Here is a 20277-nt window from a genome sequence, read left to right on the forward strand (position 1 = left end):
ATATCACAATAATTATTTTATTGAAAACTATACAGCGAAAGAAGTGACAAAGCCCAAAGACTGAGGATATATTTGTGTTTGTGATGTCTCTGCAAAGACTTACCCCATCAAGGGCAAATGAATTATAAGTGAGATAGATTCTTAGCAAATCCTGTAACTTGGCAATAACATGCACCTTTCAATAACACTGGACAACAAATTTTTTTGGAAGTGTTGCTTTCTTGGAATGTTTTTTTGTTTATGAAGCAAACACAAGCACTTGAAGCTAAACGCAAATATATGATCAGACAGCTTGTATCACATCGGAAATTGGAGAAACAAGAAATTAACTTTTATTGAATATAATGCATTTCATTGCATAATGTGCTGATGCGTTACAATAGTTCAATTTAGCTAAAAATGGTTTGTTGATGATTATCATTTGTTTTCTGTCTGAGTGTTCTTGCTAAAGCGTCCAACAATAATCAGTCAGCATCGATGGTTGCCCTGATACCGTCTCTCCATGACCACAACGCCCTAGTGAAACCTTTCACCATGTTCGTCACTGACAGCACCATGATTTGCAGGGAAGAAATCTTAATGGGAAAATGAATCTTTAATGACAAGTTGCACTTCAGGGATTTGAATGCTCAAAGCTTGTTGTCAACCAGCTGCATGTAGTTTGGTGCTCTGTAGTTGCAAAGAAAATTTTCAACAACACCCTTGACTGCCTCCCATGCAATGTTCTCCAATCCCACTAGAAGTTCTTCAAACTGCCTGTCATTAATGACCTGACTGATTTGTGGACCGACAAAAATGCCTCCCTTCTTCTTCGCATCAGTTATTCTGACTTGAATTATACATTAAAGTAACAAATAGGTGATTTTTAAAAAATGGTGCGTGATAGGGAAATTTCATGGTGACTTTAATGATCAGCAGCCCAAAATCCGTAAGATGTACCCAAAAGTATTCAGGAAGTAAAATCTTTGGCATCCAGTGTGCTTCAACTCAGACCCAGTGAGGCTATAGATTCACAAATTCTAAACACAACTCACGATGAGAATATAAGAAAAAGCCAAGGAGTACCAGATTATCAAAACATTTTAAGGTTATGCTACAACAGAAAATAAATTGCAATAATTGAGGGTACCTGAACAATTTCCAGCATTTCTGACTTGCTGATATATCCATTTCCATCTAGATCATACATACTGAACGCCCACTTTAGCTTCTGCTCCAGCTTGCCTCTCGATGTGACACTTAGCGCAATGATAAACTCCCGGAAGTCTATTGTTCCATCTCCATTGGCATCAAAGGTACGAAAAACATGCTCAGCAAATTTGGAAGCATCCCCATAGGGAAAGAAGTTCCCATAAATTTTCTTGAATTCATCCATTGATAAGTTCCCGCTAGGGCAATCCCTGAGGAAACCTTTATACCACTCCTGAATTTCGTGCTCCGTGAAGTCTGTGCTGTCCAGCAAATCCTGCATCACCTCAGGCCGTAGTTTGCTATTCTGCTTCCCCATCTTGAATTTAAAGGCCTCAAGCTGCAGAATAATTGCAAAAAGACATTTATTGGAACCACATTACAGTGAATACAAGTCAACATGCTTGAATTAACAACATCATTTCAAAGTATCAAACACATCAAAATTGTGCAGGACTTAGCAACAGAAAACTCGGTACGTATAATTGGAGATAACTCCAAATCCTGGTCAGAATCCATATTCAGAAGCTTATGTAAGAGCTTTCCATGTGTTACTATCACCTCAGAAAGGAGGGCTTTCTGGATATGAAATAGATCCTGAATTAATAAGGCTTTGTTGGTCAGACCACATTTGGAGTATTTCGGGCAGTGTTAGGCACATTATCTAAGAAAGGATGTGCTGATAATGGAGAGGCTCCAGAGGAAGTTCACAAGAACAGAGAGGATGTTTCCTATAGTGGGGGAAATTAGGAGCAGGGGCACAGCTTCAGAATACAAATATGTCTCTTTAGAACAGAAATGAAGGGGAATTTCTTTAGATAGTGGGTATTGATCTGTGGTATTGCCACAGATGGAGTGTGGGCCAAGTCTTTGGGTATATTTAAAGAGGCAGTTAGTATGTACTTCAATTAGTAAGGACATCAAAGGTTACAGGGAGAAGGCACAAGAGTGGGATTGAGAGGGATAGTAAATCAGACATGATTGAAAGGTGGAGCTGACTCGATGGGCTGAATGGCCTAACTCTGCTCCCATGTCTTATGATCTTAATGAGAAATAAATTGCCTTTCATTCTACGCTCAGTGGCCACTTTATTACATACACCTGCACACCAGCTCATTAATGCAAATATCTAATCAGCCAATCATGTGGCAACAACTCTGTGCATAAAAGCATGTCGACACGATCAAGATGTTTAATTGTTTTTCAGACCAAATATCAGAAAGAAGAAGAAATATGACCTAAGTGACTTTGACTGTGAAATGATTGTTGGTGCCAGATGGGGTGGTTTGAGTATCTTAGAAACTGCTGATCTCCTGGGATTTTCATGTACAACAGTCTCTAGAGTTTACAGAGAATGGTGCGAGAAACAAAAACATTCAGTGAGCAGCAGTTCTGTGGGCGAGAGTGCCTTGTTATTGAGAGAGGTCAGAGGAGAATGGCCAGACTGGTTCAAGCTGACAGGAAGGTGACAGTAACTCAAATAACCACTCGTTATAACTGTGGTGAGAGGAGCATCTCTGAATACACAACATGTTGAACCTTGAAATGGATGGGCTACTGCAGCAGAAGACCACACCAGCTTCTACTCCTGTACCTAGCCAAGTGGCCACTGAGTGTATGTGTAGCACAAAACTGTTCTGAGAAAGGTCAGAGTGAAATCAAGTAAATATAATAGTGTATTTATAACAAAAAATAGAAAAATTAAAACTTTTACTTTGTTTAATGAGATATACTTACTAATAAATATGATTAACTATTTCAAGAATCCTGATGTCTGATGAATGGTGGCTAACAGGAGAGGGCACAGCTGTAAGGTGTTTAGAGGTAGGTACAGAGGGTGGTGAGTGCGTGGAATGGGCTGCCAGTGACTATGGTGGAGGCAGATACAATAGGGTCTTTTAAGAGACTCCTGGACAGGTACATGGAGCTTAAAAAAAAGAGGGCTAAGGGTAACCCTAGGTAATTTCTAAAGTAAGTCAGTATTTGGCACAGCACTGTGGGCCGAAGGGCCTGTATGGTGATAAAGGTTTTCTATATTTCTATGAATGCTGCAGAAACGCCTATTACCAATCATCAATCTGCATGTTCTGATTTATGAATTTTCTCTACAATAATTTCTGACCCTTGAGTTACGCACTTTTGAGTTATAAAAGTATTTCTCACCATAAATTAATAGTGCACCATATTTGATGCATCAGAATAATAAACAAAAATAGCCACAAAGTGTTTTGTCAAGTTTTTTTCAATTGATGAAATGTTTTGCTTAAAAATCCCTTTTGTGAATCAACAAGTTACAATGGAGGTTCTTGGAATACAGCACTTGCTATTAATCTGTTACAATTCCCACCACTTCCATCACCCTGCTTCAACCTCCTCTAATCCAGCAAACAAATATCATTGAATCTTTGTGTGCATGCTGTCCACTAAGCTCCAACTTTACAATAATCCTAAACTAACCTCATTTATTTCTCCCCACATTCCCATCAAATGCCCCCAGATCTAGCACTCACCCACACTAGGAACAAACACCAATCACATCTTTACCTCCCCCCACCTCCACTTTCCACAAGGATCACTCTCTCTGTGATTCCCTTGTCCAGTCGCCCCTCCCCATTGATCTCCCTCCTAGAAGTTATCCCTGCCAGTGGAATTTCTACACCTTCGCATTCACCTCCTTCCTCACCAGCATTCAGGGCCCCAGACAGTCCTTCCAGATGAGGCAACCCTTCACCTGCAAGTCTACTGTATCCAGTACTCCTGATGTGGCCTCCTCTACTCTGCTTCGAAGAGCATCTTAGCTCCGTCCGCAGGAAGCAGGATTTCTCAATTTTAGTTCTAATCCAGATACCCATTCTGACATGTCAGTCCATGGGCTCCTCTACTGCCACAATGAGGCCACTCTCAGGTTGGAGGAGCAACATCTCATATTCTCTCTGAGTAGCCTCCAACCTGAACATCCATCATTTCTCCCCTCTCCCACTTCTCTCCATTTCAATTCCCCAATCCGGCTGCCCTCTCACCCCTCTTCTCATCATCTCCCCCTTGTGTCCCTCCACCTTCTCTTTCTCCCATGGTCCATACTTCTCTCCCATCAAATTCCTTCTTCTTCAGCCATCTATCTTTTCCCCCCATCACCTCGCAGCTTCTCACTTCATCCCCCACCCCCCTCTACCTTCCCGCACATCTGGCTTCACCTATCACCTTCTAGCTTGTACTCCTTCCCTTCCTCCCACCTTCTTAATCCAGCTTCTTCTCCCTTCCTCATGAAGAGTCTCGGCTCTATGTATTGACTTTTTATTCCTTTCCATAGATGCTGTCCGACCTGCTGAGTTCCTCCAGCACTTTGTGTGTGTTACTGGGACCAATCTGCATATCCCTGTAATGGGGAAGGCATCCCATGTGGTCACAGGGAAAATATGCCATTTTGTTGAGTTTTGAGGAAAACACAGACAAAGGTTCAGGAATACTGTGTGCCATTGACCTAACACCACTTCATCAACCCATCCACCCTCATCTCAACAGTACAGAAATCAATCCAGTGATTCCCTGTTGCACTCTCTTTATTATGAACATATCCTTCCTAGGCGGGGAGACCAGACCTGTAGTGGGCTCACCATGAAGCAACATGTATAGGCAACAGGGAGCAAACAAGGTACGTGAGGAGTATAAAAAGAGGAAAAAAAAGTACTTAAGAAAGAAATCAGGAGAGCTAAAAGAAGACATGAGGTAGCTTTGGCAGTCAAGGTGAAGGATAATCCAAAGAGCTCCTACAGGTATATTAAGAGCAAAAGGATAGTAAGGGATAAAATTGGTCCTCTTGAAGATCAGAGTGGTCGGCTTTATATATAACTAAAAGAAATGGGGGAGATCTTAAATGGGTTTTTTTTGCGCCTGTATTTGCTAAGGAAACTGGCATAGAGTCAATGGAAATAAGGCAAACAATTAGTGAGGTCATGGAACCTATACATATTGAAGAGGAGGAGATGCTTGCTATCTTGAGGCAAATCAGAGTAGATAAATCCCCCAGGACCTGACAGGGTATTCCCTCGGACCTTGAAGGAGACTAGTGTTGAAATTGCAGGGGCCCTGGCAGATATATTTAAAATGTCGGTATGCATGGGTGAGGCGCCAGAGGATTGGAGGATAGCTCATGTTGTTCCGTTGTTTAAAAAAGGCTCTAAAAGTAATCCAGGAAATTAGAGGCTGGTAAGTTTGACGTCGGTAGTAGGTAAATTATTGGAAGGAGTACTAAGAGATAGGATCTACAAGTATTTAGATAGACAGGGACTTATTAGGGAGAGTCAACAAGGCTTTGTACGTGGTAGGTCATATTTAACCAATCTATTAGATGTTTTCGAGGAGGTTACAAGGAAAGTGGATGAAGGGAGGACAGTGGATGTTGTCTACATGGATTTCAGTAAGGCCTTTGACAAGGTTTCGCATGGGAGGTTAGTTAGGAAGATTCAGTTGCTAGTTATACATGGTGAGGTAGTAAACTGGATTAGACTGGCTCAATGGGAGAAGCCAGAGAGTGGTAGTGGAGGATTGCTTCTCAGAGTGGAGGCCTGTGACTAGTGGTGTGCAACATGGATCAGTGCTGGGTCCATTGTTATTTGTCATCTATATCAATGATCTAGATCAGGGGTCGGCAACCTTTACCACTGAAAGAGCCATATGGACCCGCTTCCCACAGAAAAGAAAACACTGGGAGCCACAAAACCCGTTTGACATTTAAAATGAAATAACACTGCATACAACATTTTTTTTGCCTTTATGCTATGTATAAACAAACTATAATGTGTTGCATTTATGAAATTGATGAACTCCTGCAGAGCAAACGAAATTACATTTCTGCATGCAACAAAAACATTTTGAACTCCGAAAAAAAGACGTTGGGTTGAAGGTTACTCCATAGTTAGCCCACCTTGGATCGAAAAATTAAAAGAAATCACGCACTGGCGGGTGTCAGGCATTGGCAGTGGTGACGTATATTAATAGCGATAAAAACACATTGTAGCGGTGTGCTACACGCAGCGCTAAAATAACAACACGGAGTGGGTAAACTGCAGTCAAAGATAACTTTATTCGAACTACACAGCCTTGCTTTTAAGCCTCTCTCAACCTGCCCCCCCGTGGGCGCGGATGCTCCAAAAGACACATACTCACAAACCCCCGTAGGCTATCTCCCTTAGCTGGAAAGCTGGCAAATTGTGAGCCGGTACGGATGTGCCAGGAAATGGGTCACCTCAACGTTTTATTTAGATTGTACAAGATCACCATAATCTTCAAATTTAGAATTACATTTCAAAAACTAACAAACTAACATAAATACATTTTAATTAAATACTCATCATTTATTTTCCAAAGCCACAGGGAGCCGCAGCACAGAGTTGAAAGAGCCACGTGTGGCTCCGGAGCCGCGGGTTGCCGACCCCTGATCTAGATGATAATGTAGTAAATTGGATCAGCAAATTTGCTGATGATACAAAGATTGGAGGTGTAGTGGAGAGTGAGGAAGGTTTTCAAAGTTTGCGGAGGGATCTGGACCAGCTGGAAAAATGGGCTAAAAATGGCAGATGGAGTTTAACACAGACAAGTGTGAGGTATTGCACTTTGGAAGGACAAACCAAGATAGAACATACAAGGTAAATGGTAGGGCACTGAGGAGTGCAGTAGAACAGAGGGATCTGGGAATACAGATACATATTTCCCTAAAAGTGGCGTCACAGGTAGATAGGGTAGTAAAGAGACCTTTTGGTACATTGGCCCTTATAAATCAAAGTATTGAGTACGAGAGTTGGAATGTTATGGTGAGGTTGTATAAGGCATTGGTGAGGCCGTATTTGGAGTATTGTGTGCAGTTTTGGTCACCGAGTTACAGGAAGTATATTAATAAGGTTGAAAGAGTGCAGAGAAGGTTTACAAGGATGTTGCCAGGACTTGAGAAACTGAATTACAGAGAACGGTTGAATAGGTTAGGACTTTATTCCCTGGAGTGTCGAAGAATGAGGGGAGACTTGATAGAGGTATATAACATTATGATGGGCATAGATTGAGTGAATGCAAGCAGGCTTCTTCCACTGAGGCCAGGGGAGAAAAAAACCAGAGGACATGGGTTAAAGGTAAAGGGGGAAGAGTTTAAAGGGGCTTCTTCACACAGAGAGTGGTGGAAGTGTGGAATGGGCTGCCAGATGAAGTGGTAAATGTGGCCTCACTTTTAACATTTAAGAAAAACTTGGGACAGGTATATGGATGAGAGGTATATGGAGGGATATGGGCCAGGTGAAGGTCAGGGGGACTAAGCAGAAAAATGTTTCGGCACAGGGTTTCTGTGCTGTAATGTTCTATGGTTCTATGAAGGCTTCTTCACTCTTGTACTCAAAATGCTCTTGCAATCAAAGTCAACGAAACACCATTTATCCTCTTGAACTATTCTCTGATTCTGCGTCAATATTTGGATTCAAGCCTAATTTGGAGTATTGTGATCACCTGTCTACAGGAAAGATATTGAGAAGATTGAAGGAGTAATGAGAAAATGTACAAGGACTTGAGGACTCGAGAACCTGAATGGAGGGTTATGGGCTGAGTGTGGGTCGATGGGACTAGGTGAGAGTAAGCGTTCAGCACGGACTAGAAGGGCCGAGATGGCCTGTTTCCGTGCTGTAATTATTATATGGTTATATGGTTAATGTGAAGTTGGTTGCTCTTCTGTCTTTGAAGAAAGGGAGAAGAGAGAATTCAGGGAGTTGGGTAGGAAGCTGAAAAGCAGGAACTCCAGGGTAGCAACCTCAGGATTGCTGCCTGTGCCATGTGCTAACAAATGCAAGAATAGCATGATCATGCATTTTAATGCATGGCTGAGAGACTGTTGTAGGGGGTGGGGCTTCAGGTTCCTGGATCATTGGTGCCTCTTCTGGGGCAGGTACGATCTGTACAAAAAGGACGGGTTACACCTGAACCCAAAGGGTCCAATATCCTAGCAGACAGGTTTAATAGAGCTGTTCAAGAGGGCTTAAACTAATTTGGCAAGGGGGTGGGATCCAGAGTGATAGGGCTAAGGAAGGGGTAAACAGAAATAAATCAAAGATAGTGTGCAACAGAGATGATACAAAGGACAGGCAGGAGGTGAGGCTTAATCACAGCCAGTGGCATGAGTTACAGGGCAGCAGAGGTGTGGTGTAGTTAAAACAGTAAGCAACAAATACTGGACTGAAAGTGTTGTATTTGAATGCACACAGCATGAAAAATAAAATGGACGATCTTGAAATTCAGCTACAGATTGGCAAGTATGATGTTGTGGCCATCTCTGAAACTTGGCTAAAGGTTTCAAGGATATACAGTGTATTGGAATGACAGTTTAGTAGGTAGAGGGGGTGGTGTGGCCCTGTGTATAAGAAATAATATTAAATCATTAGAAAGGGATGACAAGATCGGAAGATGTAGAGTCTCTCTGAGTTGAGTTAAGAAATGACAAGGGTAAAAGGACCCTAATGACAGTTGTATACAGGCCTCCAAACAGCATCTGGGATGTGGATTACAAATTACAGCAGGAGAAAGAGAAGGCAATGTCATGATAACCATTGGGGTTTTTAACATGAAAGTGGATTGGGAAAACCAGACTAGAACCGGACCTCAAGAAAGAGAATTTGTAGAATTCTAAGGGATGGCTTTTTAGACCAGTTTGTTGTTGAGCCCACTATGGGATTGGCTGTGCTGGATTGGGTGCTGTGCAATGATCTGGAGGTGATAAGAGAGCTTAAGGTTAAGGAACACTTAGGGAACAGTGTTCACAATATGATTGAGTTCACTTTGAAATTTGAGAAGGACTAACTAAATTACAATGTGTCAGTATTTCAGTGGAATAAAGGAAATTACAATAGTGTGAGAGGGGAACTGGCCAAGGTTGACTGGAAAGAGAGTCTAGCAGGAAGGACAGCAGAGCAGCAATGGCTGGAGTTTCTGAGAAAAATGAGGAAAGTACTAGACAGAAATATTCCAAATAAGAAGAAATTTTTGAATGGAAGAAAGAGACAAATGGCCGACAAGTGAAGTCAGAGCCAAAGTAAAAGCAAAAGAGAGGGCGTACAAAGAAGCCAAAGCTTATGGGAAGATAGGGGATTGGGAAGCTTTTAAAAACTTGCAGAAGAAACTACGGAAGGAAAGATGAATTATGAAAGAAAGCTGGTGATTAATATCAAAGAAGATACTAAAAGTTTTTAAAAGTATATAAAGGGTAAAAGAGAGTTGAGGGTTGATAGAGGACCAATAGAAAATGATGCTGGAGATATTGTAATGAGAGACACAGAGATGACAGAGGAACAGAATGTATATTTTGCATCAGTCTTCACAGTGGATGACATCTGCAGTATACTGAACATTCAAGAACGTCAGTGAAGTACTGAGAAGGTGCTCAGGAAGCTTAACAGTCTGAGGGTAGATAAATCTCCTGGACCTGACAGAATGCACCCTTGGGTTCTGAAGGAAGTAGCTGGAGAGATTGCGGAGGCATTAACAATGATCTTTCAAGAATCGATAGATTCTGGCAGTGTACCAGATGACTGGAAAATTGCAAATGTTACTCCGCTATTTAAGAAAGGTGGGAGGCAGCAGAAAGGAAACTATAGACCTGATAACCTGATATCAATGGTTGGGAAGTTGTTGGAATTGATTGTTAGGGATGAGATTACGGAGTACCTGGAGGCACATGACAAGATAGACCAAAGCCAGTATGGTATCCTGAAAGGAAAATCCTGCCTGACTAACCTACTATAATTTTTTGAGGAAATTACAAGTAGGGTAGACAAAGGAGATATAGTAGATGTGGTGTACTTGGTATTTCAGAAAACCTTTGACAAGGGGCCTCACATTAGGCTGCTTTTTACGATGTATGTCAATGATTTGGACTATGGGATTAATGGATTTGTGGCTAAATTTGCTGATGATACAAAGACAGATGGAGGAGTGGGTAGTGTTAAGGAAACAGAGAGACTTAGATAGTTTAGGGGAATGGGCAAAGAAGTGGCAAATGAAATACAATGTTGAAAAGTGTATGGTCATGCACTTTGGTGGAAGAAATTAATGGGCAGACTATTATTTAGATGGGGAGAGAATTCAAAATGCAGAGATGCAAAGAGACTTGGGAGTCCTTGTGCAGGATACTCTAAAGGTTAACCTCCAGGTTGAGTCAGTGGTGAAGAAGGCAAATGCAATGTTGGCATTCATTTCTAGAGGTATAGAATATAAGAGCAGAGATGTGATGTTGAGGCTCTATAAGGCACTCGTGAGACCACACTTGGAGTATTGTGTGCAGATTTTGGCTCCTTATTTTAGAAAGGATATACTGATATTGGAGAGGGTTCAGAGAAGATTCATGCGAATGATTCCAGGAATGAAAGGGTTACTGGATGAGGAGCATCTAGCAGCTCTTGGGCTGTATTCCCTGCAGTTTAGGAGAATAAGGGGGGATCTCATAGAAACATTCCGAATGTTAAAAGGATTGAACAGATGAGATATGGCAACGTTATTTCCCATGGTAGGGGAGTCCAGGACAAGAGGGCACGACTTCAGGATTGAAGGATGTCCATTTAGAACAGATATGCAGAGAAATTACCTTAGTCAGAGGGTGGTAAATCTATGGAATTTGTTGCCACGAGTGGCTGTGGAGGCCAAGTCATTGTGTGCATTTAAGGCAGAGATAGGTAGGTTCTTGATTAGCCAGGGTATCAAAGGGTATGGGGAGAAGGCAGGGGAGTGGGAATAACTGGAAGAATTGGATGTGGAAGACGAGAAGAACTGACTGAATAGTGGAACAGACTCGATGGGCTGAACGGCCTACTTCTGCTCCTACATCTTATGGTCTTTGATCTTAAAAATCATATTACGTGGTTGCTATTTCTTGTGTTAACCATGAGAACATAAGACATAGGAACAGAAACAGGCCTTTCAACCCATCAAGTCTACTCCACCATTCCATCATAGCTGATTTATTCTCTCTCTCAACCCCATTCTCCTGCCTTCCCCCATAACCTTTGAGGTCCTTATCAATCAAGAACATATCAATTTCCACATAAAATATACCCAATCACAGGCTCCTCAGCTGTCTATGGTAATGAATTCCACAAATTCACCACCCACTGGCTGAAGAAATACCTTCTCATTTCTGTTCTAATGGGACATTCTTTATTCTGAGGCTGTGCCCTCTGATCCTAGACTCCCTCCCTATAGAAAACATCCTCTCCATATCTACTCAATCTAGGCCTTTCAATATTTGATAAGTTTTAATGAGCTAACCCCTCATGCTTCTGTACTCCAGCAAGTACAGGCCCTGAGACATTAAATGCTCCTCATTTTCATTACTAGGATCATTCTCGTGAACTTCCTCTGGACCCTCTCCAGTGCCAGAACATCCTTTCTTAGATATGGGACCTAAAACAGCTCGCAATACCCCAAATGTAGTCTGACCAAAGCCTTATAAAGTCTCAGCAGTACATCCTTGATTTTAGATTCTTGGCCTCTCAAAATGAATGCTAACATTGAATCTACCTTCCTTACTACTGAGTCAACCTGCAAGATAGAACATAGAACAATACAGCACAGTACAGGCCCTTTGGCCCACAATGTTGAGCTGACCCTTAAACTCTGCCTCCCTTATAACACCCCCCCCCACCTTAAATTCCTCCATATACCTGTCTAGTAGTCTCTTAAATTTCACTAGTGTATCTGACTCCACTACTGACTCAGGCAGTGCATTCCACGCACCAACAACTCTCCGAGTAAAAAACTTTCCACCCCTTACCTTAAAGCCATGTCCTCTCATATTGAGCAGTGGTGCCCTGGGGAAGAGACGCTGGCTGTCTACTCTATCTATTCCTCTTAATATCTTGTCATCTCTATCATGTCTCCTCTCATCCTCCTCCTTTCCAGAGAGTAAAGCCCTAGCTCCCTTAACCTCTGATCATTAAGCATGCTCTCTAAACCAGGCAGCAGCCTGGTAAGTCTCCTCTGTACCCTTTCCAATACTTCCACATCCTTCCTATACTGAGGTGACCAGAAATGGACAGAGTACCACAAGTGTGGACTAACCAGAGTTTTATAGAGCTGCATCATTACTCCGCGACTCTTAAACTCTGTCCCTCGACTTATGAAAGCTAACACTCCATAAGCTTTCTTAACTACCCTATCTACCTGTGGGGCAACTTTCAGGGATCTGTGGACATGTATCCCCAGATCCCTCTGCTCCTCCACACTACCAAGTATCCTGCCATTTACTTTGTACTCTGCCTTGGAGTTTGTCCTTCCAAAGTGTACCACCTCACACTTCTCCGGGTTGAACTCCATCTGCCACTTCTCAGCCCACTTCTGCATCTCATCAATGTCTCTCTGCAATCTTTGGCATTCCTCAAAACTATCCACAACACCATCAACCTTTGTGTCATCTGCAAACTTGTCAATCTACCCTTCCACCCCCACATCCAGGTCGTTAATAAAGATCACGAAAAGTAGGGGTCCCAGAACTGATCCTTGTGGGACACCACTAGTCACAACCCTCCAATCTGATTGTACTCCCTCCACCACGATCCTCTGCCTTCTGCAGGCAAGCCAATTCTGAATCCACCTGGCCAAACTTCCCTGGATCCCATGCCTTCTGACTTTCTGAATAAGCCTACCATGTGGAACCTTGTTAAATGCCTTACTAAAATCCATGTAGATCACATCTACTGCAATACCCTCATCTATATGCCTGGTCACCTCCTCAAAGAACTCTATCAGACTTGTTAGACAACTTCTGCCCTTCACAAAGCCATGCTGACTGTCCCTGATCAGACCATGATTCTCTAAATGCCCACAGATCCTATCTCTAAGAAATTTTTCCAACAGCTTTCCCACCACAAACGTAAGGCTCACTGGTCTATAATTACCCAGACTATCCCTACTACCTTTTTTGAACAAGGGGACAACATTCGCCTCCCTCCAGTCCTCCAGTACAATTGCTGTGGACAACGAGGACATAAAGATGACTCAGAGGCTCAGCAATCTCCTGCCTCACCTCGTGGAGCAGCCTGGGGAATATTCTGTCAGGCCCCGGGGACTTATCCCTCCTAATGTATTTTAACAACTCCAACACCTCTTCTCCCTTAATATCAACATGCTCCAGAACATCAACCTCACTCATATTGTCCTCACCGTCATCAAGTTCCCTCTCATTGGTGAATACTGAAAAGAAGTATTCATTGAGGACCTCGCTCACTTCCACAGTCTCCAGGCACATCTGCCCACCTTTATCTCTAATCGGTCCTACCTTCACTCCTGTTAACCTTTTGTTCTTCACAGAATTGAAGAATGCCTTGGGGTTTTCCTTTACCCTACACGCCAAGGCCTTCTCACGCCCCCTTCTTGCTGTCCTCAGCCTGCTCTTAAGCTCCTTTCTTGCTACCCTATATTCCTCAATAGACTCATCTGATCCTTGCTTCCTAAACCTCATGTATGCTGCCTTCTTTCATCTGACTAGATTTTCCACTTCACTTGTCACCCATGGTTCCTTCACCCTACCATTCTTTATCTTCCTCACCGGGACAAATTTATCCCTAACATCCTGCAAGAGATCCCTAAGCATCGACCACATGTCCATAGTACAATTCCCTGCAAAAACATCATCCCAATTCATACCCACAAGTTCTAGCTTTATAGCCTCATAATTTGCCCTTCCCCAATTAAAAATTTTCCTGTCCTCTCTGATTCTATCATTTTCCATGATAATGTTAAAGGCCAGGGAGTGGTGGTCACTCTCCCCCAGATGCTCACCCACTGAGAGATCTGTGACCTGACCCGGTTCGTTACCTGATACTAGATCTAGTGTGGCATTCCCCCTAGTCGGCCTGTCAACATACTGTGACAGAAATCCATCCTAGACACACTTAACAAATTCTGCCCTGTCTAAACCATTGGAACTAATCAGGTGCCAATCAATATCAGGGAAGTTAAAGTCACCCATGATAACAACCTTGTTATTTTTGCACCTTTCCAAAATCTGCCTCCCAATATGCTCCTCGGTATCTCTGCTGCTACCAGGGGGCCTATAGAATACTCCCAATACAGTAACTGCTCCCTTCCTGTTCCTGACTTCTACCCATATTGACTCAAAAGAGGATCCTATTACATTACCCACCCTTTCTATAGCTGTAATAGTATCCCTGACCAGTAATGCCACCCCTCCTCCCCTGCGGGAACAGTGGAAGTGTACTGCAGTGAGAGAAGATCCGAGTGCACACTTTACAGAACGTATTTGTAACTTGATCTAACTTGAAGGGTTTACTGAATGTTTAGTATCTGTCTTAAATAGTTAACTTATTTACTGGTAGTGAGTGTCTTGTGTCCCCACTCACCGAACCCATGAACCTAATTTCACTCAATTGGCACTGCGAGCAGGGTTCGGTGATTGAACAGAAGTGTTAGAAGCGCTGAGTCCCAGGGTGGACTGACGACTGTGCAGATTTGGGAGTCTCCCCAGCCTACAGGCAGGCTACAGTGCACCAGCAGACTGGTCAGGCCAGATGGACACCCACTGGTGAAAATGGGACAGCACATCATGTCTGTGCTTAATGAGGTAGGGTTCCCTGACAGGAAGGGGAGCCAGGGAGGTGCTTTCTGGCTGCAGGGGTATTGGCATCAGCACATCCCCTCCTGCTGTGCCTCCAGTACCAAGTCTCCCAGAAACAGACCTTCCAACGGGGTCCTGAGCAGAAAGCGGACTTTGAAATTGCCACGTCTAACAATTCAACCCACAGAGAGGACTGTGCTCAGTGGTCTTCCATTTTCAAGAAGAAGTGGTACATTGCAGACAGGGATGAGAAGGGTCCCGATAGGGTGAGCTGCCTCCATGAGCAGGTCATGTCTCTCCCTGGTAACGACCACTACACTCCGATGAAGTTCCCACCGTCAATTCCTCATCCATTAGAGTGGGGTAAACCCTAAAGCGCCCTGACTGCTGAGTAGAAACAGCAAGTCTGGTCTACTGATGGCTCCAGCTATTGGTGGAGTGGTAGGGACTGGTGGAAGACAGCTGCTCTCCATCCTGTGTCAGGGAGGGGGCATTACCCAGAAGAGTGAGGGGGATCTAGCCAATTGGCTGAGCTGGTGGCCCCTCCAGGAGGCAACGAGGCCATGAGAATCTACACTAATTCCTGGGCAATGACTGATGGCATGGCAGTGTAAATACCTCATTGGCTTGGGCAGAACTGAGATGTGCACAGGCTCTGGGAGTATTCCTATTGGGAACACACCTGGAAGGATGTGCACCAATGTCCAATCACAGTCTACCATGAGATGTCCACAGCACTCAGGACCCTGCGGCCAAACACTATGCTGCTGTCGATCGAGCTCCACAGATAATGATGGCCGCTGTGTTTTCCAAGGAGAAGAACACTTGCCTCACAGTATGGGCACACCAGCAGAGGAGGCATCTATAGGAGAGTAAGCGGCAAGGAAATGGGCAAAAGCCCTAGGGGTGGTGTAGACTTTTTGATGAGGCCAGGGCAGCAGTTGCGAGCTGCCCTACCTGTCGGCAGGTTAAGCTCGGGGGTAGTCAAAGGGTCCCCGGGAAGCATCCAAAGGGTACAGGGACCGGTCAGGTATGGCAAGTAGATATGCTGGGCCTCTGCCATCACAGAACAAGAAACGATATGTGCTCACAAAGGTGGACACATATTCCAATGTCCTACTGGTGGTGCTGTGCAGCTATGCTGACCAGGAAAGAACACTAAAAGGCTTGCAGCACTTGTCATCCATGTATGGGATCCCCTGGGAGATCCAATCAGACAATGGCTCACATTTTGCCGAAGCCAAAATCCAGGGATGGGATGCGGAATCCGGCATTTTGTGGATGTTCCACATCCCATACTACCCACAGGGGCAGGGCTGATTGAGTGTATGAACGGGCTGTTGAAACAGCAGATTAAGTTGTGATCCCTATCCGCTCCTTTCAGGGGTGGCTATGTGTGCTGTAGCAGGCAGAGGACGACCAGCATGACAAAACACACAAAATGCTGGAGGAATTCAACAATTCAGGCAGCATTTATGGAGGTGGAAAATTGGGTGTTGATGCGCTTCCTCCCAGATATGTTCCCAATAGGAGTACTCCCAGTCGAATGTTTATTAAGTCGAACATTCTTCCTGCTTCTTGCTCTGACTTCTCATCTTTTTTTTCTAGGCCTGATGAAGAGTCTCAGCCTGAAATACCAACTGTTTATTCATTTCCATAGATGCTACCTGGCCTGCTGAGTTCTTCCAGCATTTTGTGTGTGTTGCTTCGATTTCCAGAATCTGCGGATTTTTCTCATGTTTGTGACAACCTGTGAGCCCAGGAGGCTCCCCTCTTGCACTTGGCAGTGTCGGAGTGGAATTGGAGGAGGAACTGGGGATGGTTTGGGTACAACACTCACAGGGGCTACCAGGGCAAGGGGAGATTATGGCGCATAGATCAGGGAATACGCAGTGTGATTTTACCGGAGGAATAGGAGATGATCTGTCTAAATACCCAGCGATTAACCAGGTGGGAGTGAGTTTGTGTCTCCCTCCATTACAGAATGGAAAAGTGGTGGAAGCTGACGGCAGTGGTGATGTGTTGATCGGTGCGAGATCCTACAAAACATTCCTACGGATGATATACCCTTTACCACAGAAGAACAGCTCAGCTCCTCCAGTTTTGCGTTCTGTTTTTGGGGAAAGCCGAGAGCGAACAGTTGATTCTAAGGGAGTGGCCTTAAAGAACTTGCGTCACAGAAACCCCAGGTGGAGCACGTGTTTTACGGGCTGGTACTTCCCTGTTTATGATTTGTCTAATCCCAAGGTAATCCCTCTGCCTAGAGAGAAGTGGAAGGAATGTTGGTGATGAGCACGGGTCCAATCAGTCAGTAGAGCACAGCGAGTTCGGGCAGGAGCAGTATCCTGGGGAACAGTGGATAGGTGCTCCCTGGATGCTGAATAGTTCTTACTGGATGTGCAGCTCCCAGGCTCCCCACAGCTGCTGCAATCCGGGCTATGTGGTACCATACATATTTCACCTTAATAGCCAGACGAGCACCTTGCCCATGACGGTCAGCACAATAAAAGACAGAAAAGTTCTGGATGATAGCTTGGACTTTATGATGGAGACACTGCCCAACGAGACAGCCACAGCGCTCAAGCAAACAGAGGATGATGCGACCAGAGTGTCAGCTGAGATGGTGCCTACGTGGATGGTGACCTCTCAAAATCAGAAGACCTTGGACCATCTGCGCGCAGAGTAAGGTGGCATCTGTGCTACGATTGATCAAGAGCGCTGCACCTACATCCCTGATGAGTCTGGGAACGTCACTCACCCGGCTGATCGTATCCCGTAATCAGTAAATGAGATCAGAAAAGCAGGGAGCCCTGGGGGTGGGGCGGTGGAGCTGATGGCCTTTTGAGCTGTTGGGAGGTTGGTGGGCTACTGCAAAACACTGGGTAGCAACTAGAAGGTTAATAATTCTAGGTACCATCGTGTTACATTTTGTGTGTAGTATAGCGGGGCGTCCCTAGGCTTTTACTCGCCTGTAGGCCGAGTATCACGGCCTTGCATCTCTCGAGGGGCGAAATGTTGTGGTAACCATTAATTTTATCTGTTCACGGAAAGCCGCTCCCCCATGCTTGCTTGGGATTGGTCCGTTTAAGGAGCATTGCAGCCCTTCAACTGGCTGCTAGTTGGCGCCACGATGCCGGCTGATGATGTCACAGTGCAGCTGGAGTATGAATCTAGCTCGGTGGAAGCACCAGGGCTCTGGAATGGTGCAAGTGTGCTGCAGCAAGAGAATGCAGACCAGCCAAGCATTTGTAATTGGGTGTACCTTGAACGGTTTACTGAATATCTAGTTAAGTTTTTTACTGTAGTGTCTTTTGTCCACACACTGAGCCTGCAAACCTGATTTCACACAAAAAAAATGTTGCTCAACTGCAGACGCATTGATGAAATGTCAAAGTGCACTGCACACAAATTATGTAATGGTAAATACTAGTCAGCTTAGTGGCTTGTCATCATGTAATGAAAACAAAGGTGAAGGAAATCGTAATCATGAGCTCTCACATACCACGGTGAAAGCACCAGTTCATTAACAGAAGGCAATACTCTCAGTTTAAGTTTCACTTCTGAACAATTGCTGGTGGCATTAAAACAAATGTGTTGCTTCTTATATTGTTGGCAGGAGACAGGGATGCTAAAACAACAGCAAAGGAATATGGGGAGATTTTATAACAAGGAGCTCTGCAGATCATAATTTTTACTGAGCTCTCATTTTTCACACGACTGGCCTAACATCAGGATGGGCAACCATGCAAGGATTCAGATTATTTCTTGAATAGACAGAGCATCAATGGTTATAGGGAGAAGGCAGGAGAATGGGGTTGAGAGAGAAAATAAAATGTAGTGGTTAGCACAACCCGTTACAGTACCAGCAACCTGGATTCAATTCCCTCACATTTGTCTGGATTGGAGTTCAGCAGCCATTTTTCACCAAATCACTGGATGAGCTTAATTTATCACACGTACATCGAAAGATACAGTGAAATGCATTACAAACTAAAGATGTTGTAATGCCCTGCCGGAGGTGGTGCAGAGGCAAGTACATAAAAAATGATAGCATAGTGATTAGCGTGATGCTATTACAGCTCAGGGTGTCAGAGCCTGTAAGGAGCTCGCACGTTCTCTCCGGGACTGAGTGGGTTTGCTCCGGTTTCCTCCCACAATCCATAGATGTACCGGTTGGTAGGTTAATTGGTCATTGTAAATTGTCCCATGATTGGGCTAGGGTTAAATCAGGGATTGTGGACCAGCACGACTCAAAGGGCCGGGAGGGGGCCTACTCTGCTGTATCACAATAAATAACATACAATCAGCCATTATGGAATGGTTCAGCAGTGTAGATTCAGAAAGCCATAATAAAGTCAAGCTACTTGTCTACAACTCATTTCACACTGACTGTCACGAGACCCCTCACTTGGGCTTACACCTCCAGGTGAGAAAATCAGTTACCACATTTCTTCTCTGACTGATGTTACCAGAGGTGTTAATTCACTTCAAATCCACCAACCGCTTTTAAAATATAATGCAACCATTTCCCATACAAATGCATTATTACAATGTACAGCACATTTTTTCCCCAGAAAGGTTACCTGTCTTAACAGTATATTTTTGTATGTGAAATGTTTTCAGAACCTGCTGTATGATTAAGGAAATTAATGATTTCTAATTAATCTAAAGCCACACATCATATTAAACAGTTGGCTACTTAAGATTCAGTTAGCATGGCAACACGTTTGTACTACTTTAAAATATATTCTTGAAACATGTATAAATATGTTCTTGGCTCATTAGGCAAGAATGCCACTTGGAAAGTTGGATCCAATGCAATATCTAGGTGTTCTGACCTTAAGCAATAAAACATGCTGAACGTAGTATTTCACTGTCTAATCTCCTTTTGTGTTGCATATCCAGCACCACTTGTTCCTTGCTGACATTTATAATATTTATAAGCCGTTCCATTTTAAACAGTGCAACAGCCTTTCACACTGAAATATTTAGGTTTTAAATGCCAATCATAACAGTTAGCAGGACACAGTTTCCAACTTTGATTCCATTTTCCATCCAAGTTTGTGGAATAAACCTTAGCTTGCAAGTCATCAGACTTGTAGATACATCACTTTTCAGTTCCACTAATTTATCCAATACTAAGATTTCACTAACTTTTTTTTGGAGTTCCTCAATCACATGAGACCTGTAGCCTCCTATAAAATCCTGACCCAGACAGACTCCACCCGTATCGGCGAGGCAAGATGCATCCCCTCTTCCCCATCTCTCACACACTCACACACACACATTCACACTCACTCACTGAGTGGCCACTTTATTAGGTACAGCTGCTCATCATGCAAGTATCTAATCAGCCAATCATGTGGCAGCAACTCAATGTATAAAAGCATGCAGAAATGGTCAAGAGGTTCAGTTGTTGTTCAGACCAAACATCAGAATGGGGAAGAAAGGTGATCTAAGTGACTTTGAACATGAATGATTGTTGGTGCTAA

At 43.8% G+C, this 20277-nt stretch overlaps 1 protein-coding gene across 6 annotated transcripts in view; it reads right to left on the reverse strand.

Annotated features, from left to right (window-relative positions):
* Positions 1-20277, reverse strand: part of LOC132395413 (neurocalcin-delta) — a 327388-nt gene that overhangs the window by 33715 nt on the left and 273396 nt on the right. For all 6 annotated transcript variants that reach the window (XM_059971963.1, XM_059971973.1, XM_059971982.1 and 3 more), the window contains one exon: positions 1130-1528. In XM_059971963.1, the coding sequence (XP_059827946.1) occupies positions 1130-1507 (378 nt within the window). In that variant the 5' untranslated portion in view covers positions 1508-1528. The remainder of the gene's footprint in view (positions 1-1129; positions 1529-20277) is intronic.

Source organism: Hypanus sabinus, chromosome 1, assembly GCF_030144855.1.
Source record: "Hypanus sabinus isolate sHypSab1 chromosome 1, sHypSab1.hap1, whole genome shotgun sequence".
In the NCBI taxonomy this organism is placed as follows: Eukaryota; Metazoa; Chordata; class Chondrichthyes; order Myliobatiformes; family Dasyatidae; genus Hypanus; species Hypanus sabinus.